This window comes from Castor canadensis, chromosome 4 (assembly GCF_047511655.1).
Source record: "Castor canadensis chromosome 4, mCasCan1.hap1v2, whole genome shotgun sequence".
Classification (NCBI taxonomy): Eukaryota; Metazoa; Chordata; class Mammalia; order Rodentia; family Castoridae; genus Castor; species Castor canadensis.
Window position 1 is genome coordinate 42,675,481 of NC_133389.1, and position 26,602 is coordinate 42,702,082.

Consider the following 26,602-nt stretch of genomic DNA (forward strand, 5'->3'; position numbering starts at 1 on the left):
GAAAATTATATACAAATTCAAATTTAGCCATTTCTATTTCATGTATTTAGATAAAAGGAACAATAAAGTATGATTTCTGAACACAGCTAAAAGTGACTTTTCTTCACATAATAAATAATATTCTTGCTAAAAGGAATTTAGGACTTCTTGGATTGTTCCACATGGTAAAATATAGAACAACAGCTGGGTCATCATTTTTGATAATAGAAAATATATCCATAAGTATTAAAAAAAACCTACTATGTATAAATTTTTCTCCCAAGTTTTTCAGTGCTGGAGCTCAAAATCAAAACCTTCTGTGTGCTAGGCAAGTTCCCTCCATTGTGAAAGACTTTCAATATAAAAAGACTGGCCCTGAGCTGAGTACTGAGGCTTGGTCTTGAGTATGTGGGGGTTCCTTATTATTGATCTACCTTTGCGTGTGTTTAAACTTTTCGTTTTGTTTTGAGATACAGTCTTGGTATTTAGCCCAGGCCGACCTGGAACTCATCTTCCTGCTTCATCTTCCTGAGACTGAAATCACAGACATGTCCAACCAAACTTAAACTTTTAAATAAATGTGAGTCTTACGATTTATAGATTTTAAATAAAAAATGAGAATGCCAGTCTTACTAGCCTGATAATATCAAACCTGCTATTAGACATTCAATGATCTATAAAAGCAACCGGATGCAGAACTCTGAGCAGTTTCATTACTGATTTGATTACATCTCAGCTATATAAACATACACTGTAATAAAAATTAAAAATGTGTAAAAGGAAGGGCTAAAAAATAAAATAACTTAAAAGCTAAATCTTTTTGGCTTTTTTTTTTTACAATGGCTGATTATCTAAATCAAAAAGAAAGTAATTTTGTTCAATGCAAAAACTAGCTCTGTTTTTGGAGACAGGATCTCATTTGAGGCCCAGACTGGCCTCAAACCTCCAATCTTCTTACTTCAGCCTCCTGAGTGCAGGGATTACAGCACTGTGCCTACATACCCAACTCAAAGAAAACTGCTTTAATATTAGTAGTCAAATTTATAGAATACTTTATGTTTATGACTTTCTATTTAAGGCCAATGCTTAACACTTTAGCTATAGACACACATTTCTCCCTATAATTTTATTCATCTGGATTATAAAGGGAGAAAAAGGTAGGCTTAACACAGACAGCAAAGAAACATCATGTAAAAAGTAAGAAAATATACTCACTATGAAATCGTCATAAAACAAAGTATGACTAACTTGCAGATGTCTTATCAGACCGCCACTGAAACTGCTTGGGTTCTCATCAGGTATTAAACGGCAAAGCGGACAGAACTGGAAAGAAACAAGACCAAGAGTTCAAAACTTAGTTCTAAATTGTTATTAGTGACAGAATAAAAAAAAAAAAAAGTAACCATTCAACGTGAACTTTAACCTTATGAATCCATTGGCCTTATCTCCACTGTGTTGCAAAACTAATTTATTTTTCATGTACATTTCTTGTCCATTTATACACATACTATTTCTCTAATATTTATCAACTTTTAATTTAAATACTACAGTTGATAGATGTACTATAACTTACTATCTTGGTTGCCCCCCTTGTGAAATATATAGGACTTTTTGTATGTGGATATTGTGTTTTTGCAAATGACATTTTCTCTAGTGTTACCATTTGGAGAATTATTCTCTCAGGACAAATGGTGAGAAGTGGAGAGTCTTACTATAAAAGTGACAAATGCTTACGGCACATATTATTTATGCATCTATAGTTTTTTTTTTTGGCAGTCCTGGGGTTTTGAACTCAGGGCCTCACATTTGCTAGGCAAGCACTCCACCACTGGATCCACTCTGTCAGCTCTTTTTTGTATTGGGTGTCTTTGAGATAGAGTTTTGTGAACTACTTGCTTGAGCAGGCTTTGAACCTCGATCCTCCTGATCTCTGCCTCCTGAGTAGCTAGGATTACAGGCATGAGCCACTAGCTTTCAGATGACACTACTGTTTTTTATTGCCATTAGCAATATAGGTTGCAACATATCAGCAATAGCTATTAATATAGACACACATTTTCCTAATTTAATAGCCATTAAGGGTCCTTTAAAAACATTTTGAGAGAATTATAAACTCATAAGAAATTACAAACATAATGCAGGGAGGTCCCACATCTTTACACCCAGCTTTCCCAAATGGTAACACCTGACACAACTAGGGTACAGACCCTACATTTCACCAGTTTTTATACTCATTCTCGGGGGTGCACGCACCTCTATGTGGAAGTAAGACTTGTACAACCACCGACACACACCATGAACACAAAGAACAGTTCTGCCACTACGAAAGAACTCCATTGTGCACCCTGTTACTTCCTCCTCCCTACCTTAACCCCTGACACTCATTGACCGATCCTCTACCTCTGTAATTCCATCATGTCAGGAATGTCATGTGAATAGAATTCGACAGTATTTAACCCTTTGAGATTGCTTTTTGCACTGAGCACAATGACCTTGAAATCTATCAAAGTTGTTCCTTTCTATTGCATAGGAGTACTGCATGGTATGGCCCACTGTTTGTTTAAGCATTTACTTTTTTAAGGCCATTTGGCGTGTTTCCAATTTGGAGTTGTTACAAATAAAACAAATAAATCTGAAATGAGTATTTGTGTACAGATGTTTGCATAAACATAAATTCTCATTACTCTTGGAAAAATTCCCAGGAGTTTTTGTGGCTTGGTCACCTGGTAAGTGTGTGTCTGTACTGTGAAAAATTGTCAGACTGCTCTCCAGGGCAGTAGTACAATTTTACATTGCCACCAGCAGGGTGTGGATTCTTTAGTTTTTCCTTATTCTCTGTAGCATTTGCTTCTGTTAATATTGGTTTATTTTAGCCATTTCATAAGTATATAGTAACATCTCCCCCATGTGTTTTTGTTTTATTTTTTGAGGCAGGATCTCTCTTTATAACACATGCTGGCCTTGAACTCACTTTGTAGGCCTGGCTAGCTTCAAACTCACAATCCTCCTGCCTCAGCTTCCTAAATGCTAGGATTAAAGGCATGTGAAACCTTGCCTGGCTACCATGGCTTGCTTTAAATCACTCATTTAAATCTCAGTGGATGTGTTATTCCCCTTATTTTGTTGATGAACTCAGTTTCAGAGAGAAAATATTAGCTTTATTTTATTTAGATGTAAGTTCCAGATCAGATTCTATAAGCCCCATGCCAAAAGCCAAATGCATAGTGATGACTAGCTCAGGTCCCTACTATGAAGGAGCTCATTAGAATTTAGTGGAGGGGGCTTACAGCTTAAGTAAGAGAGCACTAGCCTAGCAAGTGCAAGATCCTGAGTTCAATCCCCAGTACTGAAAAGAAAGTTTAGTGGAGAATAGACAATGAAAGCCTGGATTATAAGCAAAGGAGTTTTTATTTATACTCCAACTTTAATAGGGAACCAGAGGAGACCAGTGGAGTTTTATGGTGGTTTTCTTGTATAACTAAGGAGACCTTTATCAAAAACAGACTGTAGAACAATGGACTAAAGTCTAAACTACTCAAAAAACTTGTTTGGTTTCCTTAAGTGGAAGATTTGACCTGAGGGAGAAGAGAGTAATGATAGGAAGGGGAAAGAAATGGTAGGTGAGAGCCAGACTGCTTACCACCTAAGCTATATGAGTGCTCATGACACTCCCTAATGTGGGCAGTTTCCTGCCATCAGCTCAGTCTTTATTATTTGTCTCTCCTCATCGCTCCCAGGCCATGCTACTTGCATTAGGATCAATAACTGCACAGTGTACATTCAAAGGAGGTTGGCCTCTTCAACAAAATTAGAGATAAGGGCAAAATAGTTTCTGCCTGGTAGCGAGGGGGTAGAGGGGGAGAGGGAGGGAGCAGGGTAGGTAAGGGAGGGGGTGGGGGGAAGGGGGGAGAAATGACCCAAACATTGTATGCACGTATGAGTAAAAGAAAAAATAAAAAATAAATAAATTTTAAAAAAGAGGTTGGCCTCATTGTTTTTGGCAGTACTGGGGTTTGAATTCAGGGCCTCATACTTGCTAGGCAGGTACTCCACAGCTTCACCCATTCCACTAACACTTTTTTGTGTTGGGTATTTCCAAAATTGGTCTTTCAAATTATTTGCCAGGGCTGGTTTTGAACCTTGACCCTCCTAATCTCTGCCTCTTAAGAAGCTAGGATCCCAGGTGTGAACCATCAGCACCCAGCCTGGCCTCATCTTAATATGCACATTTTTGAATGGTGAATGAAATGAGTGTGTAACAGCCCACGTATTAGAAGGTACTAGCACCCTTCAGATAATGGAGAACTAGTTCTAGGATAACTTCTCTTTCATAAGTACAGTGATATCATTACCCTGTTCGAGTGCCACCTGGGGGGCAGGTCTTTGGTAGATGAGCTCATAGACCACTCACCAGGACACCAGTCTGACAAGACTTAGGAGGGAGGAGTTTAGAGAAGAGCCTCACCCTATCCTACTGAGGCCTTCAGTTGACCTTCCTTAGCCCTGGGAATTATATTTTCTGGTCTTGAGCCTGTTGGTTCCAAATAGTCTCTTTCCATGTAATGAATCTTCATTTATTCTCTCTTTTCATGAAACTATAATGCCAAAGACCACCAACTGCATGGAGCTGATTTTCTTTTTTTTCATTACTGGGGTTTGAAGTCAGGTTTTTTTGAGATAGGGTCTCTCAAACTATTTGCTTGGGCTGGCTTCAAACTGTGATCCTCCTGATCTCTACCTCCTGAGTAACTAGGATTACAGGCAAGAGCCATCAGCGCCTGGCATGGAGTTGATTTTCTATACCTTTGTTTTATAGATGACCAAACTGAGATCAAAGGAGCTTACTTGCTACAAAAAAGAGACAGATCTAGAGGATTCACTGAAGGGATTAAGGCAAAACCACAGATGATATGGGTGAAAACATGTTACTATTCAGATGAGAAGATTCTTTTCACAGGGTATTTATTTCCCAGCTCTCTAGAATGTAGAATATTTAATATAAGTCAACACAGAATCAGATAAATAATAGTCATATGTCTAGTTTGACCTTTCTTCAACATTTTACAAAGCCATGTTTCTCAAAGTCAGGTCCCCAGACCTGTGGCATTAGCATCTCCTGAGAACTTGCTAGAAATACAAATTTGGGAACTGGGATATAGGTCAGAGTATAGCACTTGGGCCTGGGTTAGATTCTCAGCACTGCAGAGAGAGGTACGGGGGAAGGGATGACAGAATAGAATCCAGTTATCACATTATATCATCTCTCTCTGTCTCCCCACCACCACCCCGTACTGGCGTTTGAACTCAGGGCCTCCTGCTTGCGAGGCAGGTGCTCTGCCACTTGACCATGCCTCCAGCCCTTTTTTGCTTCAGGTTATTTTACATAGTGTCTCATGTTTTTTGCCATAGACAGGCCTGGGACCATGATCTGCCTACCTATGCCTCCTGCATATCTGATACTACCTGGTTTGTTTGTTGAGATGGGGGGTCTCACTAACTTTTTGCTCAAACTAGCCTTAAATCTTGATCCATCTGATCTCTACCTCCTGAGTAGCTTGGAATATAATAGTGAGCCTACACCTGGCCTATGAGGAGTCTTCTCTGAGCTTTGTAGGACAACTTTGAAACAGTCTAGATTCACAAGAAATTATTACTCAAAGTCTGTTCTCTTCATTCTTTTTTTATTCCCACTCCAGCCCTCATCATTCTCTTCTGTGATGAGTCTTTTTAAAAAAAAAAAAATTAGGACATATTTGTTATGGGGAAGGGATTCACTGTGACAATTCCAAATAGGCTTATATTGTATGTTAATTAGATCACTCCTACCATCCCCTTCATTCTTCCCACATGATCCACTTAATCTCCTTTTCCAGAATGTTGAAGAGAATGGGAATCCTTGGGAAAGTCACAGAAAAAATTCTTATGTGATATAGAAAAGTCTTAGGGCTGGATATTCAGCTCAGTGGTCTAACAATTGCCTAACATGTGTGAGGCCCGGGTTTGATCTCCAGCACTGTATGTAAATAAATAAATGAATAATGCCTTTCAGAAAGAAAAACAGAATAGATAGTTTCTTTTTATTTGCTTGTTTTTGTTTTTTGGATTTTTGGAGGTTTTTTTGTTTTTTTTTTTTTGTGAGACTTGGGTTTGAAATTGGGGCTTTGCACTTGTAAAGCAGGCACTCAACTGCTTGAGCCACACCTCCAGTACTTGCTTTTGAGACAGGGTCTCACTATGTAGTCCTGGCTGGCCTGGAACTCAAGAGCCTACTGCCTCAGCCTCCCAAGTGCTGGGATTACAGTCATGGGCCACCACACCCTGCTTAAGTTTCTTAAAATTAATCACATTTTTTTAAAATTTTGTTTTTTGAGACAAAGCCTTGCCATGTAGCTCAGGATAGCCTTGAACTCAAATCCTGTTGCTGCAGTCTCCCAAGTGCTGGAATTACAAGTATGTGAATCATTTTTTCTTAAGTCAACAAAATTAACTATGCTCTAGCTTTTGCAAGATACTATAAAACTTCTGTTTAGGATGAGAGTATTTTGGTTCAAAATGAGCAAGTTTACTATTTCTGGAGAGAGTAAATATTTTCTTCAAGGGATTCAGTGTTGTTTATTGGTAGATTTTTCCCTACAGGGGATCCATGTGTTAGAATAGTTCAGATAAAGTTAGAATGGCTGAGTGTAAAATTCTAGGTCTGGGGGTGAAGGTTGAGTTCTTGCTTAGCCTATTGTGAGGCCCTGGGCTTCATCCTCTGACACACACACAAACACACACACACACACACACACACACACACACACACGCACTTAAATGGATTTTCTAATATATCTTAAATTCAGACATTGCTTGTGTATGTGCATGATAACAAAAATCCTTACCACAGATCTTCTTTCTGATCTGTGATGAGTAAGACAATGATCCAGAAAACTGTCTTCATCCAATTCCTTCTGACAAAATGGACACACACACCTGGAAATTGCACAGAATTATAAACATTAAAATCATTCACTTAACTGGAGATTACTAGTTTCTTTTTTTTTTTTGAGACAGGGCCTTGCTATGTAGCCCAGGCTGGCCTTGAACTCGTAATCCTCCTGCCTCAGCATCCTGGGTGCTGGGAATTCAGGCATGTGCCACCACACCTGCGTTTAGTTTCTCACTGATTCTTCCTCTGCTTTGGTACATTTATCCTATCCTGAGGATGGTGCTGGTGACTACAGTTTTCTCACAAGAAATGTCAATGTGTACCCTCATAGGGATAGGGCAGAGAAAGAGCTATAGTAAATTTGGAGTATCTTATTTCGTTTGGAAGTAAAGGGCAACCTGAGCACCTATTAACTGAGACTATGAGAATCACAGTACCCTGCGTTAGCTTTTTTTCCTCCTTTTCCTAAGTCAGATGATATCTGACTTGGGTGTTATTTGTTCTCCAGCTCTATGAACATGTTGTGTTTTCAACTCACACTCCTACTTTCCAGTAGAGGATGAAAACTGACTCGCCGCTACCTTGTCAGACTCTTATGTACACTTCATAGAAACTGGCCTTTACACTTGTGCTATCTTACATGTCTGTCAAATACCTGAAATGGCTAGTCACAATTAAATCTGGGGTGTTTTTTGGAGGCTCTGGGGATGGAACCCAGGACCTGGCACACGCTAAGTAAAGTGCTCTGTCACTCTGCTACATCCCCAGCCAATACACTGAATGTTGGTTTAATGCAAAAAAAGAATGTGAACTATCTCAATAATTTTTCTATTAATTACATGCTCAAATGGCAATATTTTGGCTGTATTAGGTTTTCTTCCTACTTTTTTAAAAGTGGCTACTAGAAAATTTTAAATTGTGAGCTGGGTGCTGGTGGCTCACATCTGTAACCCTAGCTACTAGGGAAGCTAAGTTCAAGAGTAGCACTGTTCTAGGCCAAGCCAGGCAAAAAATTTGTGAGATCTTATCTCAACCAATTTCTGGATTCGGTGTTGCATATCTGCTATCCCAGCTATGAGAAAGGCTGAGAATCAGGGTTCCAAGTAAGCCTAGGCAAAAAAGTTCCCAAGAATCCATCTAAATGGTAAAAAGCAGGATGTGATGGCACTGTCATCTTAGCTATGGCAGAAGCGTAAAGTAGGAGGACAGAGATCCAGGCCAGCCCAGATAAAAAGCGAGACCCTATCTCCAAAATAACCAGACCAAAAAGAGCTTGGGAGTGTGGCTCAGCAGTACAGTACCTGCCTAACAAGTGTGAAGCCCTGAATTCAAACCAGAAAATAAAAAAAAGAAGAAAGAAAAATTTAGATTTTGTATGATCCATGATAAGTACCACATTAAATTCTAAGGAATAATATGTAGACTTGAAAGATTTTGCTCATGTTCCTCTATAGATGTAAATTCCTGTTCCCTACAACTTGTACACTGGACAAACTTTTTTTTTTTTTTTTTGGTGGTACTGGGGTTTGAACTCAGGGCCTACACCTTGAGCCACCCCACCAGCCCTTTATTGTGATGGATTTTTTTTTCAAAATAGGTCTTGCCAACTATTTTCTTGGACTGGTTTCAAACTGCGATCCTCTTGATCTCTGCTTCCTGAGTAGCTAGGATTACAGGCGTGAGCTACGAGTGCCTGGCTTGGACAAACTTCTTGTAAAACAACTTTGAAGATTCAAATCATGTAGTAAATTCTTCTATAAAGCAAAGATTTCTAGCACAAATGAAAATATTAACCTCTCCTGTATGACTGATTAATCAACTATCATTTTCTTTTCTTCTTTTTTTTTTTTTCCTCCCTTTGTGGTGGTGAAGATGGAACCCAGGGCTTTGTACATGATAGCCAAGTCCTCCACCACTGAGCTATGCCCCTAGTCCCATCTATTTTTAAAAAAATTCTTTACTATGTAATGCTAATCAGAAGAAATTAGGGTTTTTAACAATTTTTTTTAATTTTTGATTTATCATACATTAATAATGAGGGGATTTCATTGTGATAACGCCATACATATTTACAGTACATCTTGAAAAAGTTCACCCCCTCCAATATATTATCATTTCCATATCTGTGGCCCCTGTAGAAATTAGGATTTTTTAAAATTTTGGTACTAGTGTTCAAACTCTGGACCTTGAGCACACTAGGCAGGTGTTCTATCATTTTAGACACATCCCAAGTCCAGAAATAAGGACTTAGAATTAGCCTTCATATATTTTTTAATTTTCTTCTTTTTTGAGAGTGGGGTAGTACTGGGATTTGACTCTGGGCTTTCAGCTTGCAAAGCAGGCACTCTACCACTTGAACTAAAACTTATTTTTCCTCAAGTCTTTGCAATCAAACCCACACATTTCTCAATGCCTTGTTGTTGCTACCTTTCCTTCCTTCCTACTGGTACTTGTGGTCAATCTGGCTTACAGATAAAACCTTCAATTAAAATTTGTAGCATCATAGTATAAAAGGAATCCTATGATCCTATGATAACAGGTATGTTTGCAAGGCATTCTCAAGTAAAACAAAAGGAACGGCGTGATGACTTAGTCTTTTAGCTTAAGACAGTTTAGCTCAATTTTCAGTAGATTTTCTTTTGCAGTGTGCGGGGGTGTCGAATTCGGGGCTTTGTGCTTGCTAGGCAAAGTGCTCTCTACTAGAGTCATGCCCCAAGTACTTTTTAGACAGGTTCTTCTGCTTTTTCATGGGCTACCTGGGACAGTGATCCTCCTACCTCCTCCTGCCTATATTTTCTTAAAGCAGGTAGAACTAACATTTTTCTTCAGGAAAATAAAAGATTGTACTCTTTCTGAATACCAGTATTGGGCCACTAAGTTCATAAGTAAATTTAATGGTTTCAGGGTTGTCAGCCTAGGTAGGAAAACAAAAATCACTTTGTTTCTTTTCTCTTTTCTTTCTTTCTTACTTTCTTTCTTCCTTTTTTCTTTTTTTGTGGGACTGGGGTTAGGGTATACCTCCATTCCCATTTCTTTCTTTTTTTTTTAATTGTGAATTTATTTATTTTTTATTATTGTGCTGGGGGTACATTGTGGCATTTACAAAAGTTCTACAATATATCAAATATATCATACTTGAATTCATCCTCTCCATCATTCTTGTTTAACACTTCTTATTAATAAAAACAAACAACAAAGTTTGAAGTTACTCTGATAAAGTTAAATTACCCTTCCCATCAGGAGAAAATTGCTTTGCTTCTTTTTGAACGAAAAAAACTAGTTCATGATAAATATCATCCAATATACTTACTGGTCACCTCTATCCTTCCCTTAGTGCCACAGAACATTACCCAGCCAAAAGGAAAAGGAATCAGGACGCCTGTCCCAGGACTGTTCTTCCTTTGCTAGAATATATACTGAGTTACACTGCCTATCCTCTAAAGAAAAGCAAGCAAAATGACAGGGAAGGAGTGGGGAATTGAGCAGTGTGATGAAAGCATAAAGATGAATAAATCCTTTAATTACAATCTACTTCAGGAATCTTAGTCAAAAAGCAGAGCCTGGCAGAAATTTAACAGTTCTGCATCCTATTTTTGGATCTTCCGAAATAATAAAAACTTGTGTGAGGAAGTTACCCCCATGCCTAAATGTGGTTGGGTATCCCCCGTATCCCCAAAGCAGTTTTTAAGTTCTAGAGAAGAAAATTCTTTGATAAGGATAGCTATTACCAAATCATTAGAGTTTATTATCAAATATTAGAGTTAAGCGCCTAAAGATAACTACATAAATACTTCTATAATGAAAATGTTAAGCTTTCCAGCCCATTAATTCTTTCTAGCCATATCAAATTTAGCATTGTATTATACTGTATCAAAACATACCTTGTGGCTGTCTCCCCAAGTTCTTGCAGTGGTCCATACTTATCGATGTACTTCTCACAAGTCCTTATGTGTGCCCGCATTTCACTGAGGCAAACCTACATAAAAGCGAATTCAAAATAAACTCCCTGCTGAAAAGAGGCTTTATGTGTTCCAGCTTTATAACTTTCAAATAAGGTCATCCTGGGCCAGCTGATTAAATGGATGCATTCATGAAACAGTATCACAAAGTAAAAGCATTAACAAGAATAACACTATTTTTAATTTTTTCCCAAGACCCAAATGGTAGGTTTTAAATTTGGTTTTTGTACAGAGCATGTATCTTTTTAAAGTGAAAAAATGTATAGTAATAAAAAATCGCTTTTGCATGCTGTTATGTAAACAGGTTTTAGAGGAAAGGAAGAAAAAGAAAACCAGGTGAAGAAAAAGAATGAGGAAGAAGGAAGAAAAAAAATGAAGGAGAAAGAGACAGAAAGAAGAGATTAAAAAACTAAATGAATTTTAGAGGTGTCTATAGTGAATTAAAGGAAACCCTGTACTTTTGGCAAACACATAAACACCATGGTTTTATCACACGCCCTGTCATATTGCATGAATTCACAATACACAGTATGCTTAATGGCCCCATTAACAGCAAACATAAAAGACAGCTCTCGCAGTCCATTTTTGTCAATGCAGAATAAAGAGCCCTTGTTCCTCCAGATATACATTCAGAGAGCCTAACCATGAGGGATCTGTTGCTAGCATAACACATATTCTACTAACTGTTTCATTGGAGACTCTGATAAGATCTCATGCTAGAGGAAGCTTTTTACAGCTGTGGTATAGTGGCTGACCTACTCTGCTTCATTTCACCCAAGCTACGGAAGTTCAACCTCAAACAAAAAATCTACCACGTTAAGGAAATAGTGATCATTGTTTAACAAAAGGCAAAAACAAAAGCTAGTGGGAAATTAAAAACAAAGCCCTTACTTTATAAATGCTCATCTATAACATATAAACGCCAGGATTGATCTAGGTGGCAGCCTTCGACAGATGTGTTAAGAACCTTTAATCCAACACAATAAGGTTATCTTAGTATTTCTGCTAAGAAAAAATTTCTTTCTAAACCAGATGTGGTGGTGCACACCTGTAGTCCCAGCACTCCAGAGGCTGAGGCAGGAGGAGAGAGAGTTGAAAGCAAACTTGGGCTCCCTAGGGAGCCCAAAAACCTGTGGGTTTTTTTGTTTGTTTTTGTTTTTTAAATCTTTTTTCTTTATATTCCTTATTCAACAAAGATAAGAAGCATTTCTCAGGTAACTCAGAAATCTACGGACTATGTATTGACAAATGACTTAAAAAACTTATAGTTTAGACACAAAATGATGTCAGACACTGCAACAGACAGCAGAAGAAACATAAGCCATATGTCTGTTCCAACAGTGCTTATAATCTAATAGAGAAAAAGGATGTGATGATAGGTAAACAGGCAATTGTTTGATATAGGAAGTTGGAATGCTGAGGCCAGGCTGCATGGAGTGGCAAGCTGGCCTGAATAATGATGAATAGGTAGAGTCTAAACTTGTGGTAGAAAGATTGGGCACATTCCTGGCAAGAGGAAGAGCATAGAAAGGAAGAGACAGACAAGAAAAGTTTCCCAAAGAGAAATCAAAATCCTTGTCAGCAATCAGACATGGAGGGGGAGGAAGTGAGAAAAGGAAAGAGATTTGTACCCATGATAACTGGAAGAAAGCTGTTGTTTCAGACAGACACCAACGGTGAAATAAAATAGTGAATTGTGGAGTAACACAAGTTTGATTTTGTATAATGTTAAAATTTACATAATGACAAGTAAACTTATTAAGCAATATTAATCTATTATGAAGAATGCAAAAAGCTTTTGGTTTTTTTTTTTAGCATTTATAATGTTCCAGACACTGCCTTAAAAGCTACTTTTAAATAATTGACCTCCATGCCTGCCCTGTAAGGTATTAGTCTTCCTTCAGCTTACAAAAAAGTAAATAAAAACTTAGATTAATAACTTGCCCCAAATTATGACAGGTGAGAGAATTAGCGTTTGGTATCAGAATATCTGACCAAAAGACCAGGAAGGAAGCCATGAATGGACGATTGAAGCTTATTTATTTGAAACTGCATTGAGCCCTCACTTTCCAAAGTGCTTAGCACAGTGGTGGAGGAGGCACCACGCTGTACAGGACTGGGGCTGACACATGGAAGGGGACCCACATACGTCTCTAGGGTAAGAAAGCAGCGGGAAAACAGCGTAATGGAAGAAGATGAGAGCCCTGACCAAGTGGAGGGTCAGGCAGCTAGAATCAGAAAACGTCACTCACAGAAGCTAAGGAGTTGGGATACCTGAACATTTGGCACCTGGGACTTCTGCCACTGCAGTCAGGATTAACTCCTCAGAAGCCTGTGGCTGGAGGAAAAGTGCCCAGCTTGTAGCCTCCCCCAGGTAATCTCTAGCCTCTCTGGCAGAGGGGCAGAGAGCAGCCCTGTACATACACTGCCGGAGACTGGGTTTGTGTGCTTTTCAAAAACTCTGTTTTAATAATTTTATTTTTCTGCTCTTGGTGGTGGTAGCAAACAGGCGAATGCATATTTAATGAAAGTTCCAAGTTTCAAAATGAAAAAAAGATTGAATGCTGGGTTCACAGATGTCAATAAAACAGACACCATTTTTATCTTCATGGAATTCAAATTGGGTGGTAGTAAATGACAAAAAAAAAAAAAATCCACAAGGAAGTGGCCAAGAGGCATGAAAAGAAATTCCAGGATGCTAAGGAAAACTGTAACAGGGCTGTGGTTTAGATTTAATCTAACCTTGGCAATCTGTCTATGGCTTACTATTGCATTTTGGATAAAATCTAGAATTTTTTTATGTGGCCTCCAAAGCCCCCACACTATCTGCCCAGGCCAGTATAGTTATTACCAAAGATGGAAAACTACCACCAGGAAGAAATAGTCAATAAAAATAGTCAAAAAAAAATAGTCAAGTCCAGAATAACTGGAATATACCACTAGAGTTGATAATGAAGCCATTAATTTGTGGGTTGCATTACAGGACCAGGAACAGAGGCCACGGAACAGGGGACCATGGGAGTGATGGGAAGAAACTGAAGTGGTCAATAAATGCATTTGGTTGACACATTAGGCAATAAGTGACAGTAGTTCAGGGGGCTGTTTGCAGTCTACACATAGGAAACTGGAGAAATGGAAATGGAGAGGATGGGATAAAATACTTCAAAAAGGTGAGCGAGCTGGGGTCAAAAGCGTAGGTGAAATGATCATTTCCTCGGGAACCTAAAGTTAGTAATGACTAGCCTCAGTAGAGTACATACCAGGGTGTCACACTCAGTGCAATTCTGGTACTCTGATTTCATTCTTTTAGCTACGTCTGTTGCTGGAACTCCTTCCGAAGGAAGATATGCCCGGCAGTATGGACAGGTCCACTTATTGTTCCTTAGGCTGGTAGCAATACAGGAACGGCAGAATCTACCCAAAACAAATCAAGAACACATCAGTTTCCTTCAAAGCCATCAAGGTACCACTACCATGTGTTTGTATAAGTTATAATTTAATGACAACTTGCATACCACAAACCACACTGGCAAATTATAGGTTGATTGGCATCGTACACTTCCCAGAGAATCACTTACTTTTCCAGTAAAACTTCTTTGGATCAGCACATGTACTTGCATGCATTATTCAAAAATAAGAATGCAAAGTGGGAGCAAAGCATCCTGATAAACTAAGTTAAAATTATAACTCAAGAGATATGTTAGCTGGGCTCCTTTTGGAGTGGCTCAAATGGTAGAGCATCTGCCTAGCAAGCATGAAGCCTTGAGTTTAAACCCCAGCACCGCAAATTAAAAAAAAGGTATGCTCTTCCTTTTCCTTAATCCTCTTTTACCTCAATGTTTTTGGGAAAAAATAGGTCTTTGGGGTTTTGTGTGCTAGATAAGAAAATAGAAGCAGGCTGAGAGGTATGGCTCAGTGGTAGAGTCCTTGAATGACACACAAAAGGCCCTGGGTTGGATTCCCAGCACCCCCATCCCCCACAAAACAAAACAAAACAAACAAAACAAAAAAAGAACCAGCAATAAGCTGAAGGATTAAAAAACACTAGACACATTTTGATTCATTATAAGATAATTTTAAAGCTATTCTCCAATATAGAAAATTATTCAAAATTATCAGTTTAGAAATGCCCTAAGTCCAAAAATTTAAAATGCTCTTATGTAAAGATGATCATAAAATCTTCACATAATCAACAGAATTCACAGGAAACCTTGACCTACTTATACAAGCTATTGAAGGTGAATTATACATGGATGTAAAAGGATCATTTAGAGTGATTATATACATTTGTAAGATTTGGTTTAAACTACTCAACATATATCTATTTGGAAGTATTAATACATGCTTTAAAAAGTTACTTTTTAAAAGTTTAAGTGCTTTGTAATGTTGAAATGCTTATATCATAGGCATACAGTTTAATGAAATCTCACCAATTTAACATTCACAAACAATATGCTTATAAAAATCTGACCATTGCCTCCCACCAGTCTCCCTTCCAATTTCTTTACAGTTACAATTTTGATCTCTCCATTAATTTTCAAAAAATTACACATATACTTTTAACACATAAAAGGGTACACCAATTGTTGTACCAATTGGCAGACCACAGTGTTATCATTGCCACTTACCAGCCTTCATGGCTACAATCACTGACTTCTAAGAACAAAGATTAGTTTTGCCTGTTTTTGTACTTTCTTTTTGGGGGGCAGTGCTGGGGCTTGAAGTCAGGGCCTCCTTGTACTTTCTATAAATGGAATCATCAGTAGGTACTTTGTGTCTGCCTTCTTTAGCTCAATATTTTGATCAAGAGATTCATCCACATTGCTGTGTGTAGTTGAGATTGTCCATTCTAATTTTGTGAAGTCAGTTGTGTGAATACACCACAATTTATTTCCCATTCTATTACTAACGGCCATTTAAATCCATTCCGATGATAAATCTTAGTAACGGACAGGCACAGCTGTCTTCTAAACCATTGTTTTGTTTTTCCTGTTGACTCCCAATTACATTAGCCATTACTGATTCTTAAAAGTATTCTCTTTTGTATCAAATTATTTTAAGTATATAGAGAATACTTAACACTTGCACAGTGCTTCAGGCATCTTGATGTTTATGCTTGCCTGACATCCACTCCCCTTTTTTCTTGCCATAGCATCTTGTTTTGCTCTGCAGAAACTACTCCTCCTATTGCATACATTCTTTTTTTTTTCTTTTATTCATATGTGCATACCATGTTTGGGTCATTTTCCCCCTCCACCCCTTCTCTCCCCCCCATTCCCTTGCTACCAGGCAGAAACTATTTTACCCTTATCTCTAATTTTGTTGAAGACAGAGTATAAGCAATAATATTGCCAAGTGTTTTTGCTAGTTGAGATAAGGATAGCTATACAGGGAGTTGACTTGCATTGCTTTCCTGTGCATGTGTGTTACCTTCTAAATTAATTCTTCTCAAAATAACCTTTGCATACATTCTTGATGGGACCTCAGTCAAGGTGCATGCTATCCCCTGCAGATAATGTGAACCCTCTCTGGATGTTGAGCAGTGAACAGTGACAGTGACTGATGCAGCACTATCTGGATGGGACCATCCCAGATCTGCCCAGGTCCCTACCATCCTCTTTCTAGCTGTTTTTATTATTGTTTGGTAACACAATTAATTTTTATATAATTTCAAACTTGATTCACTAGTTTTGTTTTTTGTGTCTGGCCTGGCCTCCCAAGTAGCTAGGACTGGCACTCAGTTTCCATCCCTTCTTTAGCTCTGTCTTCTGGTATGTTATCTTTCCAGTTGTGTCTAATCTGTTCTTCAACTAATCTACTGAATTTTTAGATTCAGTAATAATTCTTCAAATCGGCCTGCTTTTGTTTTTTTATGATTTAGATTCATTTTTATATATTTAATCATTTTAAACATATGGCTATTTTTATCTATGTTCTATAATTCTATCACTTGATATTCTTAGGAGTCAAATTCTATTACTCATTTTTTATGATGACTCAATTCATAGTCAACTGTTTAAATTTTTTTTCTTTTGAGGTGTTGGGGATCAAATCCAGGGTCTTGAGGATGACAGACATGGACTCTGCCCCTGAGCTACATCCCCAGTCCTTCTACTCAAAATTAGCATTCCACATACAATACCAATGGTTCTGGCCTTAGTCATCTGCTTACATTATTTCAAAGCAAGCAGATGACATTTTGGTCTTGTCAACTACAAATTCCCACCTTCATCTGCCAGCTTGAGTTTTATGCCAATCCAAACAGATGAGGAATACTGGTGCCACGCCCAATACACTTGCACCCATTATAAGTACACCTGTACACTTGTGTTACTTGTACACTTACACATGCCACTTGTACACATTATCTGTTTGCCCCTCCAGTGATGGGAAAGGCTGCTCAGCTTTGGCCTCATTTTGCTGATAGCAAATTGAGGTTCAGAGACATGTGACACCTGCCAAGATAAAAGCCAGAGACAGTCATGCTTCCCTCAGTTTGAACAGGGCCTCCATGTTTGTCATCGTTTTCAAGATGTTTTGATTCCTGCTACAGGCGTACAGAGGCAGCAAACTGTATGACAGACAACACCTGCACAAGCCAATGGTGCCAGTGCAGTGCATTCAGCAGTCATTACGTAAATGCTCTGTGCTCCGGAAATGCCTAATGCATGTTCATGAAAGTAGCACCCTTGAGGCATTTTCCTCCAGTCCCCCTGCATCTCAATGCTAGGGAGTTCACGCAGTGTGAAACTCAAATGAGTGCTATGTAGATGCTATGGCATTATGTGACAATCGTAGCAGCAAACTGGCAGACTGGTACTCATTCCAGTAGAAGTGATTATTAGATGGAGAAATCACAAAAAGACCAAAGGGTTTGGAAGAAACAGAGCTTATTGATTCTGAGTACATAAAAACATGAATTTTAGCCAGGCATTGTGGCACACAAACAGCAATCTTAGCAGTTGGGAGACTGAGGCAGGAGGATCCCGAGTTCAAGGCCAGCCTGGGCTACACAGCAAGACCCTGTTTCTAAATAAATAAATTAATAGACAAACAAACAAATCAATAAATAAAACCATGCCAAAGTGTGGCCATGGAAAGGAACCAAATGCTACTGCAGCTCATCCTCACCCGGTGGGCTACAGAAACAAGACTGCAGAACTACTTGGTTAAAAAAGACCCAAGGTTAGAAAACAAGCAAACAAAATCACTAAAGCACATGGGATTAAAATTCTCCCTTAAAGGTACAGCAACTGAATATAGTTGTAAGAACTACAGAATTTAACACCCTTACTCTAGTTCATTAACATAAAAAATGTACAGGTTTAAAAAGGAAAAAATCTTAAAAAGTGTACAGGAGATTAAGCATGTTATGAATTGCTTAATTAGAATCCATACAGGGTTCTTCTGCTTTAGGTAACAAAAAGTAAAGCATAGCTGGGGCACGGTGGCTCATGCCTGTAATCCTAGCTAAGTGGGAGGGAGAGATGGGGAGGATTGCAGTTCAAGGCCAGCATGGGCAAAAAAGTTTGAGAGACTCCATCTCAACCAATGGTTGGGTATGAAGATGCACATCTGTCATTCCAGCTACACAGGAAACATGGAGAAACATGAGTAAGAGGACAAGAGCTTGCAGAGTGACTCAAGTGGTAGAGGGCCTCCTTGGCAAGTGCAAGGCCCAGCATTCAAACCCAGTATCACCCTCAAAAAAAAAAAGAAAGCAAAGAATTAGCTGAGTGTTACTGAAGTACGACTTACATTTACTTTTCAGAAAAACTTACTTGCAAAATTAGAAAGGGAAAGGTTTGGAGGATGTGATACTCAAAATTTTGAATGAAATGATTTGAACAGAAAAGAATTTATTTTAAGATGATTCAAATTCAGTGTGAGGAAAAGATTACAATGCATTTATAATTATGTAAATAAACAGCACAGAATGCTTTGAAATAAAAGGAGACTGAAAAGAGAAAACCTGAAACTTTTTAAAAGAATGTGTTTTTTATTTTTAGTAAGAACACTTATTCCGTGGTTATAATGTGTAAGTTTCCATACCCACCCATAAGCATCATTCAAGACAGAACTTTATGGGGTAGGTATGTGTGGGGGCCAAACCCAGAGCCTGGAACATGGTAGGCAAGAACTGAGTTATACACCTCAGGCCAAAGGTAAAACTTTTACTACCACCTTACTACTGCCAGACAGCATTTGACATGCCAGACAGAAAACTGGCTTTGTCTAAGAGCACTGGCTCTCTCGAAGGCCTAGAATAGGAAAAGAAGAAATAAACAGGTAGTTCCAACAAATAGACCAAGAAATGATAAATGTTTTAAAAAGAACAAAATTGTGGACCAAAAAAGCAGAGAAGAAGGAGCGGTTAGATGAAAATCAGGTAGGCTGGGGACTGATCCAAAAGCTAATGCTAAACGAGGTGTGGTGGTACATACCTGTAATCTCAGTACTCAAGACTCTGAGGCAGAAGAATCTCAAGTTCAAAGCCAGCATAGGCTATTTGGTAAAACCCGGTCTCAAAAACAAGGACCAAGTCTAAAAGTGATGGGAAGGCACAGAGGGTTTTAAGCAGGAGACAGACATGATTTGCTTTATATTACATAATTACTCTGGTCCCATGCAAAGAATTACAGATTTATAAGAGCCATAGCAAGTACAGGTTTAAGTTTATTATAATAAGAGTTTATTCAAGACAAAATAGTCCCTTATACCAGCAAAGAACAATTGACAGGAGTAAACAGACAGGCAAAAGGAGTTCCAACATATCAAATGAAATAAATTTTATGCCCCGTTATGCTAAGTGAGAGAAGTCAAATACAAAAACTACTGACTGTACGATTCTGACAGACCAATGGACTGCTTAGGGCCTAGTGGTTAGGAAATGAATTGACCCCAAAGCATAGGAGGGAATCTTTTAGGGTAAAGGAAAAACTGTTTGAAATCTTGTTCATGGTCGTGGTTTTAGGGCTATACCCAATTACCACAATTCATCAACCCATTATACACTGCGTGAATTATATTGCATAACCTCAAGAAAGCTGAAAAACAAACTCCTCTACTGACAAGAGGCAGTTAACAACTTTATGTAAGAAAGATCATATAAACAGGTACGGTCCGTCCAGAACATTTAGCATTCTGCCTCCTTCCTACAGCGCCTCGGGCACGCACCGGCTCAGTAGATGGTCAGTGAGTTGAAATAGGAATCAGTTACGATAAATCGCTAAAAGGAGGATGTTTCTGGGCAGAGCCCCAAATTCCCACTAGTGAATAAGAGTACAGTGTCTTTCCGACTGGCAGACCCCCCGGGATGGGACTGGTTATGAACTTAAGGTGGTGAGGGATTCCTTTGTCCTGCCCAGCCTCCATCCTTAACATGGTTGAGAAATAATGAATCATAAAAGGCAAGGTCAAAATAAGGAGAATTTAGTTGAAGGATAAAAGCTGGGGATGGAGGGAAGTCAATCACATTTTTTAAAAAGCCGGCTCAATGTTTTCAAATATTCCAAATGCACTGCCATTGCTTTAAAATTGGATTTCACACACAAATCTAATTTTCTGGCTTCACTTGCAAAGCAAGTCACTAGACTCCTGTAACTTGAATCCCATCCAGGGGAAGCCAGGCAGGCTGGTGCCCTACTGTGGGGTACTGCCCCTTCACTCATGAACATCACCTGCCTCAACCCCCTCCCCACCCCGGTGAGTTTGCAGCAGCTCTCCATGAGGAAATCAATGAAGAACTAGATAATGACTCAAACCAGCTGGAAACTTAATTACCTCATTCCTACTTGTTATTTTATGAACCCTTTTTTGTTTATCTAAATTAAGTAATCAGCCAGAAATCCCCTACAATGAAGAGGCCAGCAAAGTATTGGAAGGAAACAGGAAAAGACAGCCGAGGACATTGGGTAGAGTAAGTACCCAACCTCATACAGCAAAATTAAACCTTAAGTGGATTTTAAAAGAAAGGGATGCATTAGGGAGTCCCTGCAGTCTAGGGCTAGAAAGGTAAAACAAGGATCTGGGGTTGGTCCCCCCAGATGTGGTTCTGGAAGAGGTTGTCAACATGTGGCTGTTCTAACCTTTTATTTATGTTCTCAACTCAAAGCTGTCTCACTGTGGATACCAATATGAAGTTGAATTAAAAACTTGAGCTGTCATGGTAAGGTGAAAGTGGAAATACAATTAAGAGAAGTTCTTGCTGTTCTTCAATGTGCCAAGAGTCTCAGGTTAAAATATTCCATTATAGAACAATAAACGCATGCGCACACATAGACACATGCCACTTCCTCTTCAACAATGGATCATACCGAACAAGTACAGATATTCTTAGAGTGCAAGCCCTCCCACACGCCAGGTCCCCAAGACTTTCTTTGATGTGTTTATGTATTCAAGTAGATTTCACTCAAAAAGTCCAGGCTGGGAATTGGTCTTCCGGTCTCTGAAATTGCGTATCTCTGCACACCACTATGTGCTGATTTCAATTTTTGTTTTTTGAGACAGGGTCTCACTATTGTAGCCCAAGCTAGCCTTGAATTTGCTCAAGCAAGTTCCTCCTGCCTCACCCTCTGGAGTATTGGAATTACAGGCATGTACTACAATGCCCAGTTTTGATGCTTACATTTTACCCTCTAGGGAGAATTTTAATTCCTTGATCCTAAAATCTTAGGAGTATCTCTCCATAACTCTCAAACATGATCCTTATCTTACTACATGTTAAAGAAAATTAAATAGTATCATCGAAGGCTGTGCTTCTTAAACATTAAAAGGTAAAACCTCCTAGGCATGTGGTTAAACTGCACATTTCTATTCAGTAGATCTGAATTCTGCAATACCGCTGAATCAAAGCCTAGTAGCCAGGATCTAAGCAGAATTTTGGTGCAAAACTCAATCTGCCACATTATTTAGGTTCTGATTGTCAGCCCATACATAATTTAATAGATCGGTAATATTTAATTTGCCTATGACAGTAACAATGCTGTGAAGTAAACATGGAGAAATCCAACCACCAGAAAAGTAGGCCAGCTGAATTGCTTCTTTCTGAAATTTTCATCACTACAGGCACAGATGAGTAACCCTATACAAGGGAGTAATGGTGTTCAAAAGCTATCATGGGACGCCTATTACCCAAACTACAAGTCCAAAATGCATAGAACAATATAACATAAGGTGACTGACACTGTGGGACAATGGTCTGCTCCCCAAATTTTATAAATTGTGGTTATTTTTTTTGAGTCATTCATTAATTGTACTAAATAGCACTGAATTGCCTGACTTCCTAGGAGTAGCAATGTGGAAAGTAGCTTCTTTTATTACAGCAGTCATTCTCAAGAGTTTTGGGATTGTTATGGTACAAAAGACCTTATTCAGTGCATTTTACCCAAATACCTTGGAAAGAGGGGGTGTTCTGTGTGCTTTTGTTTCAGCATCAGGGGCATGGATGGCTTGTGTTTAAGCTGCAGGCTCAATCTGAAAGTCATTATTAGAAAATCATAGTTCAAATATTATGTGAATGATAGATAATTCGCAGTCAGGTGGAAACTTCCAAAAACTCCCACTATTCAACTACCTGTGTTTATGCCCATTCGCCATGCCATACCCTGTTGAATGGATGTGTGAACTGTCTGTGCTGGGGCTGAGACCTCCAGTGGCCCACAAATTATTTTTTTTAAGCAGTACTGGGTATTGAACCCAGGGCCTCATGCTCACTAGACAAGAGCTCTGTCATTTGAGCCACATTCCTAGTCCTGGTCCATAAATTCTTACCATTCCCTCCATATAAAGGGACAATTCTCCTGGAATTCTCTCCTCTTTCCTGTGCATCAATCTTTTGTTTGTTACTGGTTCATTTCCATCAACATTCAAAATATTCCATTCTTCCTCTTCTCTTAGATGAAAACTCCCTTGAGCCCACTTTTCCTTCCTAGCAAAGTCCCCAACTTTTTCCCCAACTTTACAAGAGGGCTTCCTATCATCGTTGTCTCTAATTCTCTTATTTGAGCACTTCTGAATCCACTCCAGTTAGGTTTGGAGGCCACCACGCCACTGACATTGTTCTCGAGTTCACTGATGGCCTCCACATCACTAATTCATCGGTCACTTCTGTCTTCATCTTTTTTTATTTATTATTGTTGTGCTGGGGGTACATACTGACATTTATAAAAGTTCTTACAATATATCATAGTTAGATTCTTGATCTTTAAGTAGCACTAGGTTTGGCAGTTCCCTCTTTCCTCCTGGAATACTTCTGTACTCTCATGTCATCCAGAATCCATACTTCATTTGGTTCCCTCCCACTTGATGGCTAGTTCTTCTCTGGCTTTCATATCCTGGTCTCTAAAAGCTGGCAGGCACAACTGTGCAGTCCTTGGATCTCTATTCTTTTCTAACTGCATCTACTCCTCAATAAGCCTGTCCAGTCTCATGGATTTATAACAAGTATATGCTATGACCTCTAAGGTTACAATCTACATCTTCCTCTGAACTTCAAACTCAGAATTTAAGTCCTACTCAACATTTCCACTTGGTTGTCTCCATCTCTGAAGCCATCCTTGATTCCTCACTTTCTCTAATACCCACACTGAATGCATCTTGTCAGCTGAATCTTCAGATACATCTAAAATCCTAACATTTTCAGCACTCCACTAATTTCCCACTGGTCCCAACCTCTCGCTTAGATTGTTACAGAGGCCTCTCCCTACAGACTATTTTATCAAGTCACTTCCTGACATGGTTCTGTTGAAAACCACTCAGAGGAAGTGACATAACAGGGACAGCCTGACCTAGGGACGGCTGTTCACACATAGTTAGAAGATTGGCTTTGACCCAGATGCTGCGTTTTGCTGGAATTGGAGCCCTTTTCTTCAGAAGCTGTGTGTAGGCAGCTGGAGAGGGTAGAATCCAGCATGCTGGTCAATGGTGTATGCACACAGAGCCCCTGTGTAGACTTTTCCCAGCTGCCCAGATCCCAGGAGATCCAGGCTAAAGTCTTCACAGCCATGTAGCTCTGAATTCTCTGGTGTTTGGGGCTGACTTAGGTGCCGTGCTGGGCCACTTTCCATATCCAGATTCTTCCCAGTGTTAAGATGAAAAACACAAGCTCTCCTTCCTGATGCTGAAGATTCAAAGTATAGACTTAACTCTTTACAGAGCCAGTTGGGAATTTCAAGAAATTACAGACTTCATACTATACATTAAAGTTGTAAATTGAAGAGGTTTGATGAGGAAAAAGAAAAACCCACTCAGCAATAAAGCCCAATGTCCTCACTCCACCCCATACAACTGCCCCTGACTCACTTAGCTGTGCCAAACTAGCTAGCTGTCTTACCCTCTTCCTTCCTCAGGACTGAGGCTGCATAAAATGAGGCCTTGTAATGGGTATAGAAACTGAGCCGGTTATGGTGGTACATTTCTATAATCCCAGCTCTCGAGAGGCAGAAGAATCAGAAGGTCAAGGCCAGGCTGGGCTTTGTAGTGAGATGCTGTCACAAAATGCCAATAAAGGGGAGTGAGCAGATAGTACTTGCTTATCACCTAGGCACATCCTCCTGCAGGCTTTAAATCATCTCTCAACGATCATAATACCTAATACAATGTAAATACTATGTAAATCATTGCTATATTGGTTAAGGAGTAATGACAAGTACATATGCAGGAAAAGTGCAGGGTTTTTTTTCTGAATATTTCAGTCTGCAATTGGCTTGAATCTGAGGATGCAGAATCTGTGGATAAGGAAGGCCAATCAACTATGTAACAGACTGCATACTTAGCATTCGTATCTTATTTGTTGCTCATTTTCCCCATGATAATTTGCTGTATTGATAAATGAATGCATTGCTTACATTTGTAGATCTAACCAAACAAACCACAACAAACCAAAGCCATAGTGACAAAGTTAAACGAATAATCACTTATTTTTGGCCTAGAATAGATTTTATTATTCATCAAACTTGGAGACTCAAACATGAAGACAAAGGTGAAATACTGACAGCATCCACTTGCCAGACATACCTTAATATTTAAAAGAAGGTTAACATGACTTTTACTCTGTCTCTGTCTAACCATTCAGGGAGATTGCTACTTAATGCCTGAAAGACAGGAGGATGATGGAAAAGCTTTCTGTTTCAGCTTTTACTTCCTAGTTCTGGAATCTGCCCCTTTTATTGTTTTTAATTTCCTTTTCACCTTATCTATCTATCATCTATCTGTCTATCTATCATCTATCTAATTGATCTATCCTGCCTCAATTACACCTTCAAGGGGCGTGCCAGACTGGGATGTGGGGACTGAGGATACAGAGCTGTTACCTTAATCTTCAGTCCAAGATGTGGACCATCTGGGTTTAGAATGGCATTTTGTAGCTGGGGACCTTTCCTTATTCCTGATCAGGCCTACCTATATAGCACTCTCCCCTCAGAAGCTCAGGATCCTGAATTCTTTCAGGGGCATGGACTGTGAGATCCATGTGGCTGCTTCTTGCTGATTGTGCTGGGCTGGGCTGGGGAGGTTCTGAGGGTCTACAGTCTTGCTCTGTCAGGACTTGGGAAAGCTGATTAAGCTCAGGCAGTTAGAATAACATTTCTGTTGGATCAACAAGACTATAGTAGTCATGAAATGAAGTGGCCATCTTGTCCAAGGGTGAAAAGGTATTCTGTAGCCTGGAGTCTATTTTTTTTTATGGTACTGGGTCTTGAACTCAGGGCCTACACCTTGAGCTACTCCACCAACCCTTTTTGTGCTGGGTTTTTCAAGATAGGGTCTCACAAACTATTTGCCCGGGGCTGGCTTTGAACTGTGATCCTCCTGATATCTGCCTCCTGAGTTGCTAGAATTATAGGCCCGGCTGAGTCCATTCTTAAATTTAATTCTGCCTGTCCTGTACTGATATCCTACTACTTCAAGATACTGCTCAGCTTGCTTTGTTAGAAGTTGTGCTTTTGCTACAGTCATTTTTCATGAGTTCGATTGTAAATGAGGAATCAGAATTTAAATTTCCCCCGAGAGGATCCCAGTCATGGCACCAACATGTTGCTGGTGGGTGAGGTGTTTCAGCTATTCCTCCTTTCTTTCGTACATGTCTAAGTTAGGACACTGCCCCAGGTGCAGGGAAAAAAAAAAAGAAAGAAAAGAAAGATAAAAGTGACTGAGGGTCAGAGCATGGCTCAAGTGGTAGAGTACTTGACTAGCAAGCAACTGGCCTTGAGTTCTCCAAAGAGTGAGGTAGGCAGTTCCAGTCAGGATTGACTGCTTGAACAATGATTTTTAATTTAAATAAAATTATGCAGATTCCTTCTAGAAACATGTAGGTGCATGCATTGCTGCCTAACAGCCAGACCTCTTACTATAATTCTAAGGATCTCTAATAAAGACCAATAATAATATAATTATTGTTTTATATAACCAGATTTTAATAACCTATAAAAACTCATTCAGGGCTGGAGGTGTAGCTTAAGCAGTAGAGTCCCTGCCTTGCAAGTGCAAAGATGGGGTCTTGCCTGGGCTGGTCTCAGACCACAGTCCTCCCAATCTCAGCCTCCCAAGTAGCTAGGGTTACAAGCGTGAGCCACCTGCTACCACCTATCAGTTGACTTTTAAGAGATCACCAGTTCATACTGTAAATCAATTCCTTAAAATCTCCCCTTCCCCCTCTCTCTACATAGACATACCGTGCATAAGCATATGTTTATATGTATATGTAATGAAGCACAGAAAGCAATACCCCACAAATTAG

At 39.2% G+C, this 26,602-nt stretch overlaps 1 protein-coding gene across 2 annotated transcripts in view; it reads right to left on the reverse strand.

Annotated features, from left to right (window-relative positions):
- Positions 1 to 26,602, reverse strand: part of Rnf125 (ring finger protein 125) — a 37,658-nt gene that overhangs the window by 5,947 nt on the left and 5,109 nt on the right. For both annotated transcript variants that reach the window (XM_074070085.1, XM_020185803.2), the window contains exons 2-5: positions 14,127 to 14,280; positions 10,789 to 10,883; positions 6,861 to 6,951; positions 1,195 to 1,302 (exon numbers count right to left, since the gene is read on the reverse strand). In XM_074070085.1, coding sequence (XP_073926186.1) covers positions 1,195 to 1,302; positions 6,861 to 6,951; positions 10,789 to 10,883; positions 14,127 to 14,280 — 448 coding nt within the window. The remainder of the gene's footprint in view (positions 1 to 1,194; positions 1,303 to 6,860; positions 6,952 to 10,788; positions 10,884 to 14,126; positions 14,281 to 26,602) is intronic.